At 39.7% G+C, this 22,224-nt stretch overlaps 1 protein-coding gene and 1 long non-coding RNA gene across 2 annotated transcripts; one reads left to right on the top strand and one right to left on the bottom strand.

Moving 5' to 3' along the window:
• Positions 1–304: 304 nt before the first annotated feature.
• On the bottom strand, positions 305–20,268 carry LOC116019028 (methylesterase 3-like). Its single transcript, XM_031259093.1, has 3 exons — positions 19,791–20,268; positions 18,918–19,055; positions 305–798 (listed from the first exon to the last, which is right to left on the bottom strand). Exons 1-3 carry the CDS (start codon positions 20,157–20,159, stop codon positions 460–462), a joined length of 846 nt encoding a protein of 281 aa, XP_031114953.1. The 5' UTR covers positions 20,160–20,268; the 3' UTR covers positions 305–459.
• LOC116019029 lies at positions 14,514–14,946 on the top strand. The gene is made up of 3 exons (XR_004098655.1): positions 14,514–14,610; positions 14,691–14,795; positions 14,936–14,946. It is a non-coding gene; the product is annotated as an uncharacterized LOC116019029 (long non-coding RNA).
• Positions 20,269–22,224: the final 1,956 nt, after the last annotated feature.

Here is a 22,224-nt window from a genome sequence, read left to right as displayed (position 1 = left end):
CACACAAATCAGTCTAGATTTTTTTAAATTAATTTGTATGTTAATTGAAAAATTAATCAGTTAAATTATCTGATTTCAATCATTCTTGATAAAACAACTTTGAAGTATATGTTAGATAAATTTAAGCATAGAACACACTTTATGACTGAAATAAACAATCACCCATCTTTGGCCATTGTTGCAGTTGGTTGACACAACCTCTATTCATAATTTTATGAATAAATTTCACTTTTGATCTTTGACTATTGAATCACATTTGGTCGCTGGTTGCTATTGAAGCGGAGAAGGAAGGCGACCTTGGTCATGCATGAACATGATTTATCTATAAATTTCCAACATTTCTTACAAGCACCTTAGCCATCCCATCTTCATTATTGCATCTAGACGTATATTCTTAATGTTAAATATAATGTATAATACATGTTAATAAGTTTATTTATTATATATAACCTTATTAACCTACAGATTTATTATATTGCCGAAGGACTTGCATGATGATGATGATGATGATGAATGGTGATATTTGTCGGAGATGAGTTGCAGACAAGAACAGAGTTGGTGAGGCTGGGAGAACATAGGCATGTGATCAGCGTGGGGGATGACGCAGACCTCATCCGTGGGATTCATTTGGATTAGCCATCGTTGATATTCCTCCTTCAAGCTCTTATCTTCGCCACAAACCACATAAGCTCGCTTTACTGATCTATACTTTTCCTCACTCAATGCATACTCCTCACCATTATTTCCATCTCCCCACATGGCCATACCTCGTACCAGCAACTTTGCCAATGTCAAATCCTGTTTCAATGTTCATTATTTTTTTAAGCTAACACAATGAAATAATATATATATATATATATATATATATATAAAAGAAAAGTGATCAATATATGCACGAAGAGGGGATCAGAATCCCAAACTGAAACGCCCCTAACAGGGCCTGTTTTTTGATTTGCGGGGCCCTATGCTAGTAATTAAGTGAGACCCTATCAAACTATAAATAAACTGCGAATTGAAGAAAAATTGCAAAGAGAAAAATGCAAAAAACCTAATTTTAAGTCAATATAATAAGAAATACATATACTAACTATTAGGCCAGGCTGGACTAGAGGCCCTAAAATTTTGGGGCCTGTGCGGTTGCTCATCTTGCACGCCCTAAAATCCGACCCTGCCCCTATCAGAATTAATCGTTGTGGCCAGAGTATGAGTCAAACGGTTAGCCGACCTATTTATAAAATGGATAGAGCATGCAAGACTCAATGGGACCTAATTAGAGTTTTAGACAATCAATGACTTTTTTAGCTGAAGCTTGAACCGGAACTTGACAATATAATCTATATCAATATGAATATTTTGGAAGTCCTTTTCAGCAATCGAATTGAAAGCTATCCTGCATGTATGTGCTTTCACTAAAAGAGGGTCAGTAGCCTTCATATAGGCTTTCCTACTTATACTAAACTAGAACAAGGGATTGAATATTGGAAGTTTATGGGGGAAATCACACGGCTAAACTAGAACAAGGGATTGAACATTAGAAGTTTATGGGGAAATCACACGTCTCCGCCTTTTCGTGACGATCATGGAGGTGGGTGATCCACCCCGGAGCCCCCTGAAAATCCAAAACAGATTGTTCGTCGTTTCCTGGACGAACTTCAATTCGTCGCGCAGGCTTCACCGCCCCGTCGCCGGTGATTTCGCAGTTGGAGACTGACACTATATTTAAAATTTGTGAAAAAAATTCATGATTCTTGAGGATTCTCTATTTATATTTAAAGCCTTATCTGTAGATTGTTGGACATTTATTATCCAGTAAAATAGAGTTTGGTTTGACAATTTATGTGGAGAATTAAATAATATTACTCATATTTATCCGTCATTATACCGTGACCATTGTCACAAAATGCCACCATTTCATTTAGTAAAAGAAACGGCTACGGGAAGTCTTAACGGAGCTCTGTAAAGGATACTACAGTTCATCTCAAAAGATACAACCTCACATTTGTTTTTATATTATCAAATGAAACTGTAATTGTGTTGAAAAGAAACTGCATGGAACTGAATAACAGTTTCACATTTTTTAGTGTATATTGTCGAATGAAATTGTAGTTATTTCGAAATGATATTGTAGTTGTGTTAAAAGGAAACTACAGTATATTATAAAAGAAATTGTAGTTGTGTTGAAATGAAACTGAATGATAGTTTCACATATTTGAGTTATAATGTCGAATGAAACTACAATTATATCGAAAAAGAACTGCAGTTGTGTTGAAAGGAAACCGCAGTTGGTTTAAAGGGAACTGCAGTGTATATAAAATATAAATTGAAAGTGAATGGCACGGAACGGAGGCCGTTTTAGCCGTTTGTTTTCATTAATCAAAACGACGTCGTTTTGATGCATGGTCCAATAAAATTTGCGCATATTTACGGGTGTGGATGGTATGGTGTGAACTTGTGTGCAGATGAGAGAGTATCTATGTTATATACTACGTAATTCAAAATTGTTGAAAAAAAAAAAAGAATTGTATATATTCTAGTGTACACCCACATCTATTTTTAAATGTGGGACAATGGCTTCTTACAAGTATTCCTAACTTCATATTTCCAACTTCATGAGTGCAATTTGAAGGATAATTTCTCACACCCATTATCTATTTTGAACGTACAATATATCGATTTCTTTGTCTCAATTAGAAAAAGCTGAATTTATTTTTATCCAACCCAAATCAAAAGTGAATCTCACATATATTTGTACTACAAAATGACCACTTGAAATACAAATTTTATTACTATTTCCAATAATATACCCAAGAAAGAGATTCTTGGTTTGTTTTTAAATAAAAGGGTTAGTTTCAGTTTTGACCTACTTTATTTCCATACTCGAGAATGCACAAAGAAGTTATATGAATTCAAGTCATCACACACACATAAAATCAACTTTCGAAAGAGGTCAAAAGCCATGGTTAAGGTTTTTTTTTTTTTTTATCTATTCATACATACTTTTCTTAACCTACCCCCACTGCGAATCAAACCTGTGACCTCTCACTTGGGAGGGCCACAGCTATGCCGCTTAACCACAGTTAAGGTACTCTAGTTAAGTGTGAAATTAAAATTTTCATTATCCAAAAATAATATACTTATTAGAGTGTAGCAGAGTCCGGACATGTGCGTGAATACATGATAACTTGGAAGAAGGCATGTGTAATGACTTGTGAAGATAGCTTCAGTAATGGGGGCAATTCTAATCAGAAGAATGATCCCAGGAAGGAGAATGATCCCAGCAAGGAGAATGATCCCAGGAAGAGGATGAAACAGAAGAGAAATAAGACGACGTATGAATAAAAGGTTGTTTGGACCGTTAAGCAGGAGGGTCAGACGACGCCGTTTCGTAGCATAGCAGTTGAGCAGTTGAAAATCCTTCGGGCGACGTCGTTTCAAGCATTCCAGTACCTTCGACCGTTTTTCTATTTTTCTTCTGTTGTTTGTTAGACCCGTTAAGGGAAATTGGGGGAAATAATACCCTATGTGGCTATGTGCTGTATTGGGATTTTCCATGCCAAGTTTTATCAACAGATTTCTTTCTTCTTCACTCCCTCTCTCTTTCCCTAATTTCCTTTTCTGCACCATTCTGCAACCCTAGATCACTACTGTTGGTATCAGAGCCCCATCCATCATAGAAGACAGAGTGCGTAGACAGGAAGCCACCATGATTGAGCTCACTAGGAAGGTGGATGCGCAGGCCCAGACCACCCAGGATTCCATAGCTACAGTGACCACCTAGGTCACTAATCTCTCCACTCAGTTCGGAAGCTTGAGAAATGAACTCTTGCAACTCATCCGGCTCAATCGCCTGGTTCATCCGATCTTAGGCTCTTATCCCGGACAATCGTCAGTCCAGAGCTATTTCCCTGGGGAGCCCAGCTTGGCCCAGAACGTCCAGAGAGGAGGCCCGATAAGGCTCCGGCCCAGGAAACAGAGGGTGAAGGAGTGGATCCCGAAGTAGAAACACCTAGAGGATTTGGGCAGAGGGAAGAGACGAACCTGGAATGGGCTCCGAGGAGGGGGCCGGTGGAGGGAACACGGCTATTGCCAATGGGGCAGAACCACGAGTTCTTCATGAGGTATAAAACGGAATTCCCTTCTTTGGATTACGCGCATCCTAAGCAATGGATTATGAGGTGCGAGAAATTTTTTGTGTTGTCGCATATTCCACGACATGAAATTATGAATCTGCTATATGTTAATCTGTCTGGGAAAGTGGGATTGTGGTTTGAAGGGTATGTCCATGGGTTAAGGGAGGAATTTCAGTGGGCCTTGTTTGCCGATGCTCTGTGCAAGAGATTTGGGGATAGCAATGCCTCCCTAATGGAGGAATTTGCAGCCTTCAAACAATGGGGAGGGGTAGATGATTATATAGACAGATATGAAGAGCTGAAGAGCTTGATGCTACAAGCCCACCACTATTTAACTGAGAGTTATTTCATAGAAAATTATATTGCTAGGTTGAAGCAGAACCTGAGGTCTTTTGTGAGGACCTCTAGGCTTAGAAATTTGGGAGAAGCCATAACCTTAGGACTTCAAACTCAAACTGGAATTCTAAACCAGCTCCACCCTCCAGAACATACAGCTCTAACTCAAATCACCCCACCCAACCTTCCAACTTACCCAAACCCAACCCTACTAGCCACCCTGTTGTTTCCAGAACCCAGATATAGCCCAATTCAAAAGCCAATTAAGGGACCAAAAAAGATGCTTCAAGTGCTTTGAGCCTTGGCAGCCGGGGCATAAATATAAATAGCCTACTTTTAACATCATAAAGGAGCAAGAAGATTGTGTGGGATCTGAAAAATTGGAAGGAAAAAGGTGATTTGGAAAATAATGAAGCTGGGGTCTCTTTATGTGCAGTGATAGGAGGGGAATGGCTGAATACAATCAAACTATTAGATACTATACACAGACACCAAGTCATCATCCTTGTTGACAGTGGTAGCACCCATAGTTTTTTAGACCCTAAACTAATTTGCCAACTGAGAAGAGAACAATAGCAACGGTAATGGATCCACCACCACCGTCTTCCGTCCCTCCCACTTCCCACCCTCCTCCACCCCGTCCTCGTCCACCTCTAGGGCACTTAACAAATATTGGTCCAATACCTCAAATCCCCGAGGACCACCCTCTTAGACCGCAATCCACTTCATCCCTTCTGGAAAACCACACGCCTGGTCCGTTGGTTGGGAATATAAACGTAGGTGAGCTATTATCGGCGTTAGATGGTAAGTGGTATTATGAAGAAACAAGAGAGATGATTACTGCTCAGAAGGGGATGGAAGTCAGTTTCGCATTTTCGGATTTTCCCAATAATGTACTATGGGGGGCGATCGCCGCCTTGATGAAGAGCAACGGTTATCATAAAACCGACGATCAATGCCGAACCGAATGGAACACTCTGGTTACTCGATATAAGGGGTGCAAAAGTGATGAGGATAAGCAGAAATTTCCCTACTTTAATGTTCTAGATGCCTTCTTGACTGAGCGAAGGGAGTTGTTGGAAGATGAAACCACTGTAGCAGAGAGTAGCAGTGTCGTCATTGGCGGCAAGAAAAGGAAAAGAAACATTGAACCAGAAAGACTGTACACTTCATTAGCAGAAGTTGTTAAAGTTACAAAGGAACATATCCAACTGGATAAACAAAGGGAGGAAGAAAGAAAATGCAGGGAGGAGAAAGATACACAGTGGAGAGAAACTATTCTATCGTTGAAGAAAGAAAAAATGGACTTTGCCAGAGACTGGAAGATCAGGGATGAGTTACTCCTTGCTGCCATCAATAAAATTAATCTTTAGATATGTCATCATATGTGTTAGCTCGCTTAGACAAATATGTTCTACTGCTAGCTTAGTATATGTGTGCTTAGTATATTAGAGGACAAATATATCTTCCACTGCTAGTTAGCTTAGTATATGTGCTGCTCTATTGCAAGCCATGCAAGTGGGACTTGTTGTATGTGCTCCAAAACAAATTGTAAAAAAAACACCTTCACATTTTGAGATTTCCTATCAGCATATTTTGGTGCTTATTTGCACCTGAAAGTAAAAGTTGGGCCAAACAGTAAGACCTATTAGAAAAAAAAAAAACTGAGAAGAGAACCTGAGAAAGCCAGGTCTCTCACTGTCACAATAACCAATGGAGAGAAAGTGATAAGTGACACAGTCAGTCAAGGGCTTAAGTGGCATATTCTCAATGATAGTTTTGTGAAGGATTTTAGACTGCTCAGATTGGGAGGGTGTGATATGGTGTTAGGTATGGATTGGGTTGACCAATTTGCTCCTATCCAATTACACACCAGACCTCCAGGGTTTTCCTTCCACAAGGATGGGAAGAAGGTTTTCCTTAAAGCTTTAACAAAGAGAGTGATGTTGAAAGCTGCCATTGGTAAACAAGTGAAAAAGTGGCATAAGGAGGGTGTCCAGGGGTTCCTTTTTCAATGCATCACCCTGACGTCGGATGTTTATGAGTGGGAACCCCAGCTATATCACACAACCAGCCAAAACCCTTACCCTGAATTGCACCAACTCTTACAAGAATTCCACGACCTGTTTCAAGAACCCTCTTCCCTACTACCCAAAAGAACCCTTGACCACACTATCCCAATAATCCCAGGAGCTAAACCTATCAATATAGGTCCGTACAGGTACTCCTATGATCAGAAGAACACTATTGATAAAATGGTAGCAAAAATGTTGGTTGTTGGGGTTGTTACCCCCAGTTTTTCTTGTTTTGCTTCTCTTGGACAGTTCCTGGAGATTCAATATAGGGCCCTGAACAACATCATTGTAAAGAACAAGTTTCCTATTTCCTTGGCGGAGGACTTGTTCTCAGAACTGGTTGAAGCAAAATACTTCTCCAAACTGGACCTCAGATCTGGTTATGATCAGGTGAGAATGAGGGAGGGTGAGTAGTTTAAGATAGCATTCAGGACCCACCAAGGGCTGTATGAATTCAAGGTCATGCATTTTGGCCTCACAAATGCTCTTGCAACCTTTCAAGCCCTCATGAACCAAGTATTTCAGTACTTACTCAGAAAATCTGTATTGGTATTTTTTGATGATATTTTCGTATACAGCCCTAGCTTGGGAGACCATTGGCAGCATTTGAAAGAAGTCCTCCTAGTCATGAGCCAACATAAGATTTTTGCTAGAATGTGTAAATGTTCTTTTGCCCAAACTAAAGTTGAGTACCTAGGACACATTATATCCAAGGAGGGTTTGCAAACTAACCCTAGTAAATTGGAGGCTGTTCCAGCTTGGTTTAAACCTAGCACAGCCAAAGCTTTGAGGGGATTTCTAGGGTTGGCAGGCTATTATAAAAGGTTCATCAAATCTTATGGTGAGATTAGCAAACCTTTAACAGATCTGCTGAAAAAGGATGTATTTGTCTGTACTGAGAAAGCTGATGTGGCTTGATAAGCACCAAGAATAGTCCGATTTAAGGGTCATTTACGAGCTAAATTGCATAGTTTGCTACCCATTTATAAGGATTTCATGCATTAAGACTCGGCTGTGATAAAAAACCTCTAACACGATTATGGAAGATATTTTGAAGCTATTTCTACAGCCACAAGAAGGATTCAGGGCCAAAATGTCGAAGATTCAAGGCTCGATGCGTCTTATGTAGATTATAGAAACAATATGAGGAGAATAGAAGATTGGAGCAAGAATGTAATAAATCCAATGAATGGTGACTCTTCATTTCCATATATATTTTAAGTTCATCTTTCTCCTTTACATCTTCTATTTCTTTTCTTTGTTTCTTTATTTTTAATGTTTGATTAGTTTAAAAGGGGATTGGTGGCCCCGAAACTAGTTTTATGGTTGATTTAATGTTATGTTTTTCTTAAAGTTGTGAGCTTTATGTTCTTTGAATGCTTGTGTGGGTGATGTTCAGTGTTGTTTTGTGCCTATGTGTGGCCACACTAGGTAGCAACTCTGTGAAAGTGATTGTGTGCGCGATAGCGGCCTCTCACGAGTCCTACTCACCTACATCTCCGCCCCTTAGTTCGAAAGGACGAGGTCCGAGAGGAGTAGTAGCCAAAGTGTTTGATAAAATGCCCCAACCGAATGAGGATATGGGAGTCCGAGTGTGACGCCACTCGGTGATGTGCCTAAAACTCCTTTGTTAAATCCGAGGCATATGCTCGCATAACCGATAGAATCTTGGACCATATATGCTAGCCAAGAGCCCCAATCCCCGTTTTTCCCTTATTTTTGCTTTTATTATTTTTAGATTTCCAATTTCCTTACACATATACTTTCAAGTTCTTGTCATTCTTGTAACTCTTAACCTTCAACCTCCTAAAAGTCAACATACATTCGACTCCAAACCTGCCTTCCTTGAGAGACACGACACTCGGGGAGTTTTCCTCGTTTTACCACTTATCCAACCCACCACAAAATACTACACATCATGGCTTTTGAGCAATTGAAGTTTGCCCTTTGCCAATCACCTGTGTTAGCCTTGCCCAATTTCCAAAAGGAGTTTACTGTTGAGGCAAATGCAAGTTACAAGGGTATGGGGGCTGTATTGTTACAATAACGAAGGCCTATAGCATTTTTCAGCAAAGCTTTTGGAGAGAAACACTTGGGTATACGAATATATGAAAAGGAGTATATGTCCATCATTAATGCTGTTGAGAAATGGAGGCCATACCCCCTAGGCAGACACTCTACTATCAAAACAGACCACCACAGCCTGAAGTTTCTATTGGAGTAGAAGATCACTGCAACTCTGCAACAAAAGGGCTTAACTAAATTGTTGGGGCTGGATTATTCAATTCAGTATAAGAAGGGCAAAGATAATTGTGCAGCAGATGCTCTATCAAGAAGAATGAATGACATAGAGGCAGAAATTCACTCTATTACTATTGTTCAACCTTAGTGGATAGAAGAGGTTACAAAGAGCTATGAGGGAGATGACTGGGTTGCTGAGACTCTCACCACAGCCCTAGTAGACCCAATTGCCATCTCTAATATTAGGGCTGTCAATTAGGGCCAAAGCCCCGCCCCACGGTGGGGCGGGCTAGGGCTTAAAAAATAAAGGCCCGCGAAGGAGCGGGCCTAACGGGCTTGGCTCGCGAAGGCCCGCAACTCGCGCGGGCTAACCCGTGCGGGTCGCGGGCCAGCCCGCGGGCCAAGATATTTAAAAAAAAAATTATATATATAAATATAATATCTAAGGTTCTGCCCTAAATCACCTAATCCCTCACAGAGTATAGCCTCTAAGATTCTACCCTCATTTTAATAGTAGCCCGTATAGGAACGTAAATCTCACACTCGAAAATTCTGCTCACTCTCAAATGCCTCAAACCCTCAAAATTCCCTCAGAGCCCTAAATCCCCTAATCCTTCAAGAAGCATTTGAACTGTGAAGAGTCTGCCTCCTCTCCTCAGCCCTCTGCCCGCCGCCGAACGCCAAAGCTCAGGCCACCACCGTCGCACCCAGAGCTCAACCCACCGCCGTCGCACCAAGAGATCAGGCCACCGCCGTCGCACCCAGAGATCAGGCCACCGCCGTCGCACCCAGAGCTCAAGGCACCGCCGTTGCACCCAGGTCTAAGGCCAACGCCGTCACGCCCAGGTCTCAGGCCACCGCCGTCGCAGTCCAGATCTGAGATCTCAGCCCACGACGTCTGCTCCAAACATCACGCCACCGCCGTTGCAGTTCTCGCACGTCTGAACGACTGCTCGTCTCCACCGCCACTGCCGATTTCAATTTTCAATGTTTTCTTTTTCTTTCTTTTTTTTTTAGAAAGAAATGACTTCAATACTTCATAGATTTTGAATTTTTGGTTGTGAAGTTATCAATCTGATGATCAAGACATTTTGTTTTTGGTGTTAACCTTAGAATTTTTTTTAAATAATTTTGTTGGTGGCTCGCGGGCCGGCCCGCAAGCCCGCGTGGGGCGGGCTCGGGCTATGCATCTCTCAGCCCGCGGGCCGACCTGCAAAACCCCGCAAAAAGAAAAGCCCGCAGCGGGGCGGGCCTAATGGGGCGGGCCGGCCAGCATTGACAGCCCTATCTAATATCTCTGTGGTGGGAGGGTTACTGAGATTAAAAAACAGACTGTACATTGGAACTTCTAGAGAATTAAGATCAAAGCTCATTACTCAGTTGCATGAGTCATCTCTAGGAGGTCACTCTAGTTAGAATGGAACATATCAGGGGTTGAAATCTCTATTTTATTGGAAAGGAATGAAGAAAGAAGTTAGAGAATGGGTTAGAAGCTGTGACACTTGCCAAAGGTGAAAACATGAAAATGTGACAAGCCCAGGCCTTTTGCAACCCCTGCAAATCCCAGAGGAAGCATGACAAAGCATCTCTATGGATTTCATTGATGACCTCCCAAAATCTCGCAGCAAGGATGTTATTCTGGTTGTAGTTGACAAGTTAGCCAAATATGGACATTTCATGGCCCTCTCCCATCCTTATACTGCTGAAATTGTAGCTGAAATATTCATGAATCACATATAAATTGCATGGATTACCGAGGGAGATCATTTCTGATAGGGATAAGGTGTTCACCAGCAAATTTTGGCAGGCCATATTCAAGAGTATGCAAGTTAAGTTGAGCCTCTCAACTGCTTACCATCCTCAAATAGATAACCAAACAAAAGGAGTGGATAAATGTTTGGAAGGTTATCTTAGGTGCATGGTATTTCAAAAGCTAAAGAATTGGGTTAAGTGGCTTCACTTGGCTGAGTGGTGGTACAATACCAATTACCACTCATCCCTTAAGTGTACTCCTTTTCATGCCTTGTGTGCCTATTTCCCACCCTTGATAGCCTCTGATTCAATCCTAAGAGATACTGATTTCAACTGGTTAACAGAGAGGAAGGCTGTAATGGCAGCTATGAAAGAAAATTTAAGTCAGGGCCAAAATAGAATGAAACTCCAGGCTGATAAAAGGGAGAAGTGAGAGAACATTGGAGGTGGGTGATTTGGTATACCTCAAGCTTCAACCCTATAAGCAAGTGTCACTGGCTGTCAGGAGTAACCTTAAGCTATCCTCCAAATGCTATAGGCCTTACCAAGTGCTTGAGAGGATAGGGGAGGTGGCTTACAAACTGTTGCTGCCCCCAGGTTCATCACTACATCCTGTATTCCATGTGTCTCAGTTGAAGAAGAAAATTGGAGAAGGGATTGTGGCCCAACTAGATCCACCCATCACTGGACAGGACGGGCAAGTCTTAGCTGAACCCCTTGTTGTTCTGGGAAAGAGACTGGTGAAGAGAAGAAATCAAGCCGTTACTCAGATATTGGTCCAATGGACTAATCTGCCAACAGAGGAGGTCACCTGGGAGTATTACTATCATATTCGAAGTCAATTTCCCGCCTTTGATCCTTGGGGTCAAGGATCTTTTGGAGGCGAGGGTTATGAGAATGATCCCAGGAAGAGGATGAAACAGAAGAGAAATACGACGACCTATGAATAAAAGGTTGTTTGGACCGTTAAGTAGGAGGGTCAGACGACGCTATTTCGTAGCATAGCAATTGAGCAGTTGAAAAGCCTTCAGGCAACATCGTTTTAAGCATTCCAGTACCTTCGACCGTTTTTCAGTTTTTCTTCTGTTGTTTGTTAGACCCGTTAAGGGAAATTGGGGGAATTAATACCCTATGTGCTGTATTGGGATTTTCCATGCTAAGTTTTATCAACAGATTTCTTTCTTCTTCACTCTCTCTCTCTCTCTTTCCCCAAATTCCATTTCTGCACGATTCTACAACCCTAGATCACTGCACCATGGTTCCAAGATAAGTGGAGGATTCTCTCATCCAAGCAATGTATCAAGGTAGTACGTATGTCCATACATGTGTGTCTGTAGCAAGATATTAGGAATTAAAGACTATGATGCATGCCTAAATTAGTATTCCTTCCTAATTGTCATGAGCTGCGCTCAAGTTCACCATGTAACTGCGAAAAATTACGGAATTAGAGTCATCAATTGCGAGCATGCGGCAGTAGGAGGAATTGAACTTTGTTGTTTGCTGTGTTTTATAATTGTATGTACAGTGGTCATTATAACATTCATCGTACACACAAGAAAAAACATATCACAATTTCAACAGCTCAATCGAAGTGGACGTGTAGGCATCCTATCCTAAGTGCTAGATGATCAGGCCGTTCAATCTTTACAAATTCATTACATTAGCATTAAGGTAGGCCGGAAGCCAACCAAGTCACTGCGGCCGTGTTCACAACGAGGGCGGCTGACTGTGCTTACTCAAGCATTTATCACCACTTGGAGAGAAGATTCCAACCACATTGCCAAAGTGGGCGTGTAGGCGTTCTGGCTTGGAAGCCGAGCAACTAAGCCACCCAGTCTATTACACATTTGGCGTTGAAGGCTCGGGACCCAACAAGGTCCACTCCTCGCAACAAGGCCGGTTGACTAGGCGTATTCAAGCCTTTATGATTAAAAGGAGATGGATTGTTAGCTACTCAGCCTAGGCAGGCTACCTGGTAGTCAATCACCCTTTAGGCGTGAGGAGATTGGCTGTTTTTTACTAGCTTTCTTTGAATCGTTGCAGGTTTGGGGATGTGAAGAGAAATGCTGAGGAATTACCTCTTAGAGCTAGGAGTGGCCAACTAACTGGTTCAGACCATACCTACTTAGTAGGATGCATCTCACGAAGATACTTTTTCACTCCATTGATGTCTTAAATTTTTCAGGATGTTGAGTGCTCGGTAGTCATCTCGATGGTGGACCATAGAAATATTGTCGGCCAAAGGCAGCCGGCAAGTAATTAAGCAATCAACTATAGAAATATGGTCAGCCGAAGGCAGTTGGTAGAGCAGGTAGTCGGTTATAGAAATATGGTTAGCTAGAGGCGGTTGACAAGTAGCTAGTCAGCATGGAAATATGGTCAGCAAAGAGCAGTCAACCATGAAAATATGGTCGGTCCGGGAAAGGTAGACAGAAAAAGAAGATGAGCAAGGTAGGGTGAATGACATATACTTTCCTGCATCATTAGCCATGCTAGTCGCAAGAAAGTGATGGACTATTAATGGATACTCAAGTAAGGCACCTAGTTGGGCTCACTCGCCAGGCGATTGGGAGTGGATGGTTGACAGTCATCAGGGGAGCGCGGACCAGCACTCAACCTCGAAACTTGACCAATCAGCCTTGATAACCAATGACCTTGGTAATTAGTTAACTTTTGCGGCGGAATAAGGAATTAAGTGGCAATCACAATATTATGGAAGGATAGGCAAGTCAACATATATAAACTACTCTCCTAAATATAATTTTCTTCCCTAAATCACCTCCACTACCTAAATATCTTTATATTTTTTAAGTCACCTCTACATCCCATGAAATATTTCACTCTACCATATATACGCAATTACCATAACTCCATAAGCATATTAAGTTACCAAATGTAGTACTATTATATTTTGTCTCTATTTATTTTTCCACTCATATATATTTTATTATTTATCAAATGGCTAGGTTATGTTGGCCTGCCGATTGATTCCCCCTTATTAGTAGATGTTGACATGTGTTCTCTCCTAGAGTATTGTAAAACCCAGCTTCAATTCAACACCTGCCTTGAGGAGGACTTTTGAATCATTTTCTTTAGTATATACTTTACAACTAACCTACTCAAGGCTCCCCAGCCATGTCTACTTGTAATTTCTAAGTCTACACTATTTATAACACTCAAGTTCATTTCTTTTTTTTTTTTGAAAATAAAGAAACTCATTCATTTTACAGTCAGACATAGAAACAATTTCCCTAGCAATGCTACAAAGAATTTGATTCGCAGACACTACTGAAAATTATTGATTTTCCGACCTCATTTCCGACCACCTAAAAAATTGGTCACAAAAAGTAATTTTTTTTCATTTTTCCGTCAAAGAATTATGTTGGTCGAAAAATAGTCGGTAATTCCGACCACTTTTACTAAGTGGTCGGAATATTTTGAGCCTGTTTAATTTTTTAAATTAGATTTTTGTTTCCGACCACCAAGTGGTCGGGAATTTATATATATATATATATATATATATATATATATATATATATATATATATATTGCTACAGAGACTTTAGAAAAAGAATCGGTTCAAACACTTAGAAATGAAAAGCAGATCGTCGCCCTACTCAGACTCCTTCGCGCCGCACTTGGTGCTCAGACCATGTGTGTGCTACGACCAAGTCGGCGCTTTGTCACCGTAACTCCACCAACTTCGTCGCCCATAACAAAGCTTGGTCAATGGAGGTTGTCGCCCATAACAGCGCCCACTGTCTTCACCGTCGCAGCCACTCGTCGCCTTTGCCGTCAATCCTCGCTGTTTTCTAATTTCTCGTTGTCGTCGATGCGCTCCTTGCTGTTTCTAGTCGCCTTCACCGTATTGCTACAGGTTAGTTCTTTTCCTAATTTCATTTGTCTCTAAATCTTAAACCCTAAGTGATTTGTGTGTGATGAAAAATGTTACTGATTGAGCAGTGTGAAATTGGTGGACCAAGAGTTATGGCAGAAAGAAGATAAGGGAGTGATTGCGATTCTCCTTGTTCAGGATTCTGCAGAGACTAGTACTGTGGATCCTGCTTTGTCTCTAGGTGATTTCCTATGAGTTTCACTTGTTTATCAGTTACTTTAGTTCATTTTTTGATTAAAATATTATATGCAATTTTTATAGGCATGGGAACTGATTTTGTAGAGTATACCTTGAAAAATCAAGCTAGCATATCAGATTTAACAAACATGATGGAAAAAGTCTACAACAAGTTCACTGGCATAAGTGGTAAATCTGTCATATATTCTCTTGTGTTTGAAGTGCTAGGGATTTATAATTTAATGTAATGTCAGGTTTTTTGTATTTAGAAATTGAACTGGTCAAAGTTATGTGCTATACAATGTCTTGATTTTAAATGTTTAATGCAGGGTAGTTGCTGCTTGAGCTCTGCATCTCTCAAGAGAAGTAGAGAGACCAAGTGGGAGAGTGACTTATTCAGTTATGTTAGGACTTTGTAGATTCTGTGTACAGGAGATAAGTACCAGAGGGACTTATTACACAGCACGAATTACTTCTCTTGAGTTGACTGAAGCTGGTAAAGATTCTATTATTTCCTTCTGTATATATGTAGGTGATGGCTATTTCTGTGGCTACAGTAGCAATTAGGTTTGAAATCTGATGCATTGCTGTCCTAAGTTATCAGTTCTTAAACATGCAACTTTGTTTGCAGGTTCAGTATATCATTAAATCTGGTTGGATTTTACTGATTTTCAATGGACTAGTCCAAGATGTAAAATATTAGGTTCAACTAGTTCTAGAACAGAAAAGAATGATTGATGTAGATCAATTAAATCCGGTGGGGTATTACTTACTTTAAGATAGTAGAAACAGTTAGGAGAATAGGACGCGCAATATTATATCTTCAGTGTTCAATGAGAAGACATTGATTGTTTTACTGGCCAAGTTGTCACCTATTTACTAGTGGAAGTGCTAGGATATCTTAACATAGATTACATGAGCTAAATGTGTATATTTTCTTTACTATTAAATTTCAGTTGCACAATTTTAATTATATTATGTTGACCTGTTGTGACCTTCAATTTCCAGGCAGATCATATGGTACAATAAGATGAGGAGTTGAAGCTTCCAAGACATTACCTTGTTTCTCTCCCAAAAATTGACAGAGCTTCTGGTAAATATCAAGAGAGATTGATGATCTTTCTTCAACTAAACATAAAACCAGGAATGTTTAGTTGACAGAGCTTCATCACCCAAATGTGGTGGCATTTTATGGTGTAGTACAAGATGGAATAGGATGGAACACTTGATACTGTTACTTAGTATTATGCTAGATGGTTCTCTAAGGCATGTTCTACTTCGCAAAGATAGGTACTATATATTCCCTCTGCTTGATGTAATTCTTTAACTTGGAAGGGAACCTATTCATGCAGAAGTATTCAATGCTACACACAAACTTAAACGGGAGGAGGATATGTATGCCAAAAAGCACAGCAAGCATATGTTTTCTACATTTCTTCATCCCGAGTTAAATGAATACTGATTATTTGTTGATCTCCTACCATATGTTTTCTGCATTTCAGTGCTTAGGGCATGAAAAGAGTTGTTCTGCTTTTTCTGAACTGAGGAGCAAAATCAAGTGATGCAACAGCAGAAATAAGATATGCATGAGGAAAATCAGAGGATCCGTGATATCGTCTAGAAAATAGAAGCAACACTTGCCCACTTTAGTGCAAATATTGGTAGTCTTGATCAAGATCCAAACAAAAATAGCTCCAATGACGATACACTACCCCCCTCCACCTCCGATGATGATACACTATCCCCTCTAGTCAAGATTAGATAGCATATTATTTGTATGATTTGAAAATCTGTTTTAGATGGTGAAACATAGCTGCAAACAAAAGCTGTATTTTTTATAGTGAAGCAATTGCTACACTTTGGATTTAAATGATTGAATAATGTTTCATTCCCTTATGGTGTTGAATTTAAAACTGTGGTGTTCATATTTGTATTATTATAACAGGATTTTTAGGATATTTGACAATTGTATATGCAATAAGATGTAAATATTACCGACCACCAAAGTGGTCGGTAATTCAAATTTTAATTTTTCTTAGTCAATTTTACCGACCACTTGTGGACGGTAATTCCGACCAATTACCGACCACCAGTGGTAGGAAATAATTCTCTTTATCCAACGATTTTCATCTATGTTTCCGACGTCTTAAAAAAGTAGTCGGTAATTCCGACCACCGTGTCTAGTGGTCTGTAATACCGAGGGCTTTTTTTCCGAACCCATAAAGTGGTCGGTAAGTTGGTCGGAAACTGTATTTCCGATCGAAAATCGTCATTTTCCGACCACTTTTTGGTGGTCGGAAAAATGAATATTGCCAACAGTGAGACTGTTTCACAAATTTGAAGCTAAATCCGTTGGATGAACTTAACGCTTCTTTAATATCATTGAAGGATTGATCAAACGTAGTCAAGACTGACTTCGGTTGGAAAGTCTTGCACACCACCTGAATATTTGTTTTAAACCTTACGTTCATTGTCAATGCATCCATCGATCTGAACTGCAGATGGTCTTTTTCATTGTCACCTTCGTCACCCAGCTGGATGAGGTTCACATACGCCATGACCAACTTTTATTATTCACACTTATGAAGAAAAGAACTCATCAAAAGAAACGAGAGGAAAATAAACTCGTCAAAAGAAACGAGAGGAGAACAAACTCGTATGAGAGAAATAGACAGAAAAACACAAACAAATACAGAACACACAAGAAAAGGGAAACAACAGTACACCTCTTCTTGAAAACTTTATTTTAGAGATCCACTAAAATCAAACCACCTCTTTTTCCAGATCTGGTTGAATCATTTGAACTTTGAAACTTTTGCAACTTCCTTCGAGAGTTGGTGGTTGAATCGGCAGTGAAAGTTATGACACAAAAAAAAAAACAAAAGAAAAAGGAAATAGGAGACTGCCGGCCTAAGACCCGCCGACACGAAGCTCCGTCAAAGCTTCGGCCAGATCTGACCAGAGGCCGACGGCAAAAAAAGAGGCAAGATTTTGAGAGACAGAAGAGAGGATTCGAGAGAATAGGCTAGGGTTTTACTAGCTAATCTACTCAAGTTCATTTCTATCTAATCTTGTCCTATATCTCGTTGTGTATAGCCCCTCGATCAACTATTAATGTTATCAAATGTTAAAGTTGAAAATAAATAGTAATGTTGAAGTAGGATTTATTAGGTGAAGATTCTATATAACACACTAACATTGAAATTTGTAGCTATAAATTTTATATTATATATAAATATAACATATGATAATGTAATACTAATGGTTAAAATACTATGTGGGGGATCCCCTACACCTATAAAATCCCCGTGAGGTGGAAATAGAAAAGAAATTTCATTACCTCATGAGTGTGGGTATGAGGAGGGATAGAATGCATGGGCATGTGTGCAGGTGGCCAGCCACGGCCAACTTTGCTAAATCCAGTGCAGGTGGCCGGCCAGAGCCACCTTTGCTAAATCCAATTTGGACAACGAACGAAACTAGCCATGGTCACTTACGTCAAGTCTAATTTAGATAACGAATGTGGCCAACCTTGACCGCTTTCGCAAGGTCTAGATTGAACCTCACGTGTTTTAAATAATCATGACTTTTAAAAAAGAATCAATTCTTTTTAGGGAAGCCATAGTTGTGGCGAAGATATAACAATGGTCGTCGGGAAATAGACAACCAGTAATTGTCTTCTAAGATAGTTAATGGTTGTCCATTAAAAATATTGAAAAAAATATTGTTTAAGAACATAAAATATTTAATAAATGATTTTCTGAAAGCAATCATCAAATCAACATTAACTTGTTGAATATAGGTTAAAATAAGACTAATTACACCTTTTGCCGGTTTAAGAACTTTAACTGGAAGTTTTTTTTTTCTTTCACTTCGAAGACATAATTGCATTATTCTGTCAACTTAAGAGGCTAATTTAACACCATTTAAAAAAAAAAAAAAAAAAAAATTAAAAAAATCACTAAAACTCATGAATGATATCATGTCAAATTTATACATGTCACGTGTAATTAATCATACAGACTTTAAAGATAAATTACTATAATAATTCCTCGACTATATAATGATTATCACCATTTTGATTATTGATTTTAAATTTAGTACAATAATATCATGAGCATCAAATTTGTCTATATTTTAAACAAATACCCTATTAGTTGAAATTAAAAGTTGAGATGGAAAGAGGCAAAATAAAATAGCGAAATTAACCAGACTTGACTTTGTAATGACAGAGCATTCTAAAATTGTAATTAATACTGAGTAGGTTTATCTCATTCAGTTTCAGCTAAAGAACTCAGTCAGATCACTAACCTCTGGTGGAGAGAGCTGATACAACATCTTTTGTAGCATCTCATGACCAAAGAGGATGGAGACCGGGTGGCGTTCCTTTTCTTCTCCCTCTTTGTACTCGATTTTTGTGTCCATGTAAGATTCCAGTTGTCGATTGAACTGTATATGACTTTGATCACCACTAATTTGTTCTTGCAAGTATGAAATAAATAGAGAAGAAGATATAGTTTGTCTGTGTTGGGTGGAGCGTTGGAGGCCTTACACGACCAAGTCTAGCATCTAGTGGTTATATTATTGTTGAACGATTAAGTCCAACATCCTGTCTATTGAAAATATGACAGGTGATGGATCTCTGCACGATTAATATTTTCTCTCTGGTTGTTATATCCTACTTAAAATTGATAAGTAAGTGAATATTAACAATTTAACCATATCCGTCCATTGTAGGCCAAAACTCCACGTCTCAAATTAAACATGGACTAAACTCAACTGACGTACAACGAGTATAAAGAAAATAAGAGTTAATACCATCTGGGGTCCTCCGAGTATAGTGGTTCTTCCACGTTTAGTCCTAAACTTTCAAGTTAACCAGCCGTTATTTTCAATTTTCAAATTTTAACTAACTGAGGTCCTTCAACTTTCAAATTTTAAATAATTGTGGTACTTTCAGAAGAACCACAACGGGTTAAAGCTTGAAAGTTGAAGGACTACGACTAATTAAAATTTAAAGATTGAACGATCACGAGTAATTAATTTGAAAATTTAGAACTAAACCGCATAAAACCACCACCAGATGTCATAAAATAAAATTAGGCCTTCTATACTATAACTTTTGAAGTAACAATAAGCATTTGAGTGTAACAAAGTGGTATAAGGTCACGTGTTGGAGAATACCTCTTGTTTGACGGCATGATGGCTTAGATGAGGGCCATACATGAAAGCAGCAACAAACACCGCAACAGATATGTTGTGAGGAAAAGCCTCCATGGCAAGTGAAATGTTGATCCCACCTTTGCTATGGCCTACGAGAACCACCTTCTCATCCGCCGGCAACGCAGCCATGAATTCCATCAAGGGTTGGTTGTATTCCGCCATGGAACGCACTTCCTCCGCGCGTTTGGGATGAATTCCCGAGGCGGCCATGTCAAGGGCGCTAACTTTGTGGCCCTCCGCTCTAAGCAGCGCCGCCACCTTGTACCAGCACCACGCGCCGTGGCAAGCTCCGTGAACCAGCACAAAGTGCTTCTTTCTCTCATCCATCATCCACCACTCGATCTCCACCGCTTCAGCAATGAAGAGATTAAGAGCCCAAAGCTTTACTATTAGTGCTGAATTGAAAAGTGTTGGTTTTCAGTCTTGACAAATCAGTCCCCATCTACACATTGTTTTCACCGCTGTGGCGAGTGCGCACTTGTGGCTAAAATTTGTCAAATCCACTAAAAACAAATTTTGTAACATTAGCTGCCAACTAGCATAACAGAATGGGAATTAAGGCATGGGCACCCAGAATTTAATTTGTTGGCCTAATTCGGAAATATTATCTTGCAAATGTGGGTGGGGCTCCCAACATGCTAGTCCAATTCACTAAACACCAACTTTCTCATGGTAGTAATATGGGAAAATCATGGTTTTAGCCTTCAATTATTTTACAACTGTCAATTTAATCTCTATTTTTCAATTTGAACGAATTTGATAGCATTAATTGATCTGGCATGTATGCCAATCGACTGTATGTATAAATATAGGAAGAAGATAGGAGAATAGCCTTGAATGCTGATTTGATTGTTCTTCCTTGTTAGATTGGCTTGGATTAGCCTTCATAAAAGATTGAAGGAGCAGAAGAGAAGAAAATGAGGATATTCTTGCTATCGATTGTCTGTATTGAATGGCTCTCCCACTATGGTGCTGAAGGGTTAGGACCCTTATACAGGAATAGGTCTGGACCCTTGAAGAATAAAATATTTCGTAAAGGTCATTCGACTCTGACCTGAGCAGATGCGCGAAAAGTATAGGGAGATATACCCGGAGTCCCGCAGAATAATCCCGATCCTAATTGTTTTAAATTTTCTCAATTAAATTCCTCTGGCACTATTCCGTCACTCAGTCGTTAGTTGCCTTTATTTGAATGCACACTTCTCGGACATAATCGAGATGTGCCAGAAGCACCTCTCGGCAGTTTGACCAAGAAGTAAACATACCTTCCAGTCACAAGCGAGAGTCTACTTTTTGGCCTAGCCGTACTTCTCGTTTGCCCTTATTTCAAATTGTTAAGTTCTCTTATTTGAGTGCGCACTTCCTAGATGTGATCGAAGCTAGAATGACCTCTTGCCATGTGACCGAGAAGTAAACACACAATCTGGTCACATGCGAGAATCTACTTTTTGGCCTAGCCGAGAAGTAAGTTTACGTACTTATCGGGAACTCAAATAAGGGCAACTAATCAGTGACATAATAGTGCCAAATAGATTTAATTGGCAAAATTTAAAATTATTTGAAGATTAAATTCGTTCAAATTAAAAGGTAGGGACCAAATTGACAATTGCAAAATAATTAAGGAACCAAAACAATGATTTTTCTCTCGTAATAAAAGATGTCATCTCGGCAACTTGGGATTTAAGAAATTCTGCGGTCTTCAATTCCTGTCGCATTCCAAATGCGATAGAAGTGCAGAAGGTGGTGCTCCATGCATTTGCTGGTTTAGCTGTAGATGGAGGGACAATTGGAACATCAGGTACTATATATAGGTGTAGTGTCCACAACATGCGAAGGGTTAAATAATCTTCTATTAACCTTACAAGTTGGAGTTGGGTTGTTATGCCGTGGACCCAGGTCCACCTTGCAAGGTGGACCTGGGTCTACATTCACATACACTATACTCTACATTCACAATTTGTAAACTCCACATTCACACATTACAGGATTATATGTTTAGTAACTATACTCTACATTCACATACACTATACTCTACATTCACACATTCAAAACTCTATATTCACAGGTCTTATACTCTACATTCACAACTTGAGAACTCCACATTCACACATTACAGGGCTACAAGTTGCTAGAACTTCTTAACTCTATTACAGATTCACACATGCATAACTCTACATTCACGATTTCTATACTCCATATTCACAATTTGAAACCTCCACATTCACACATTTATGGGCAACTCTACATTCACACAATCATAAATCTACATTCACGATTTCTATACTCTGCATTCACACTTTGAAACCTCTACATTCACACATTTTTGGACAATTCTATATTCAGCAATATGTTTACTAAAAAAAAAAAAAGACAAAAACGACGTAGTTTTGGACCC

This window comes from Ipomoea triloba, chromosome 5, assembly GCF_003576645.1.
Source record: "Ipomoea triloba cultivar NCNSP0323 chromosome 5, ASM357664v1".
Taxonomy (NCBI): domain Eukaryota; kingdom Viridiplantae; phylum Streptophyta; class Magnoliopsida; order Solanales; family Convolvulaceae; genus Ipomoea; species Ipomoea triloba.
This window is presented reverse-complemented; position numbering and strand designations above follow the sequence as displayed.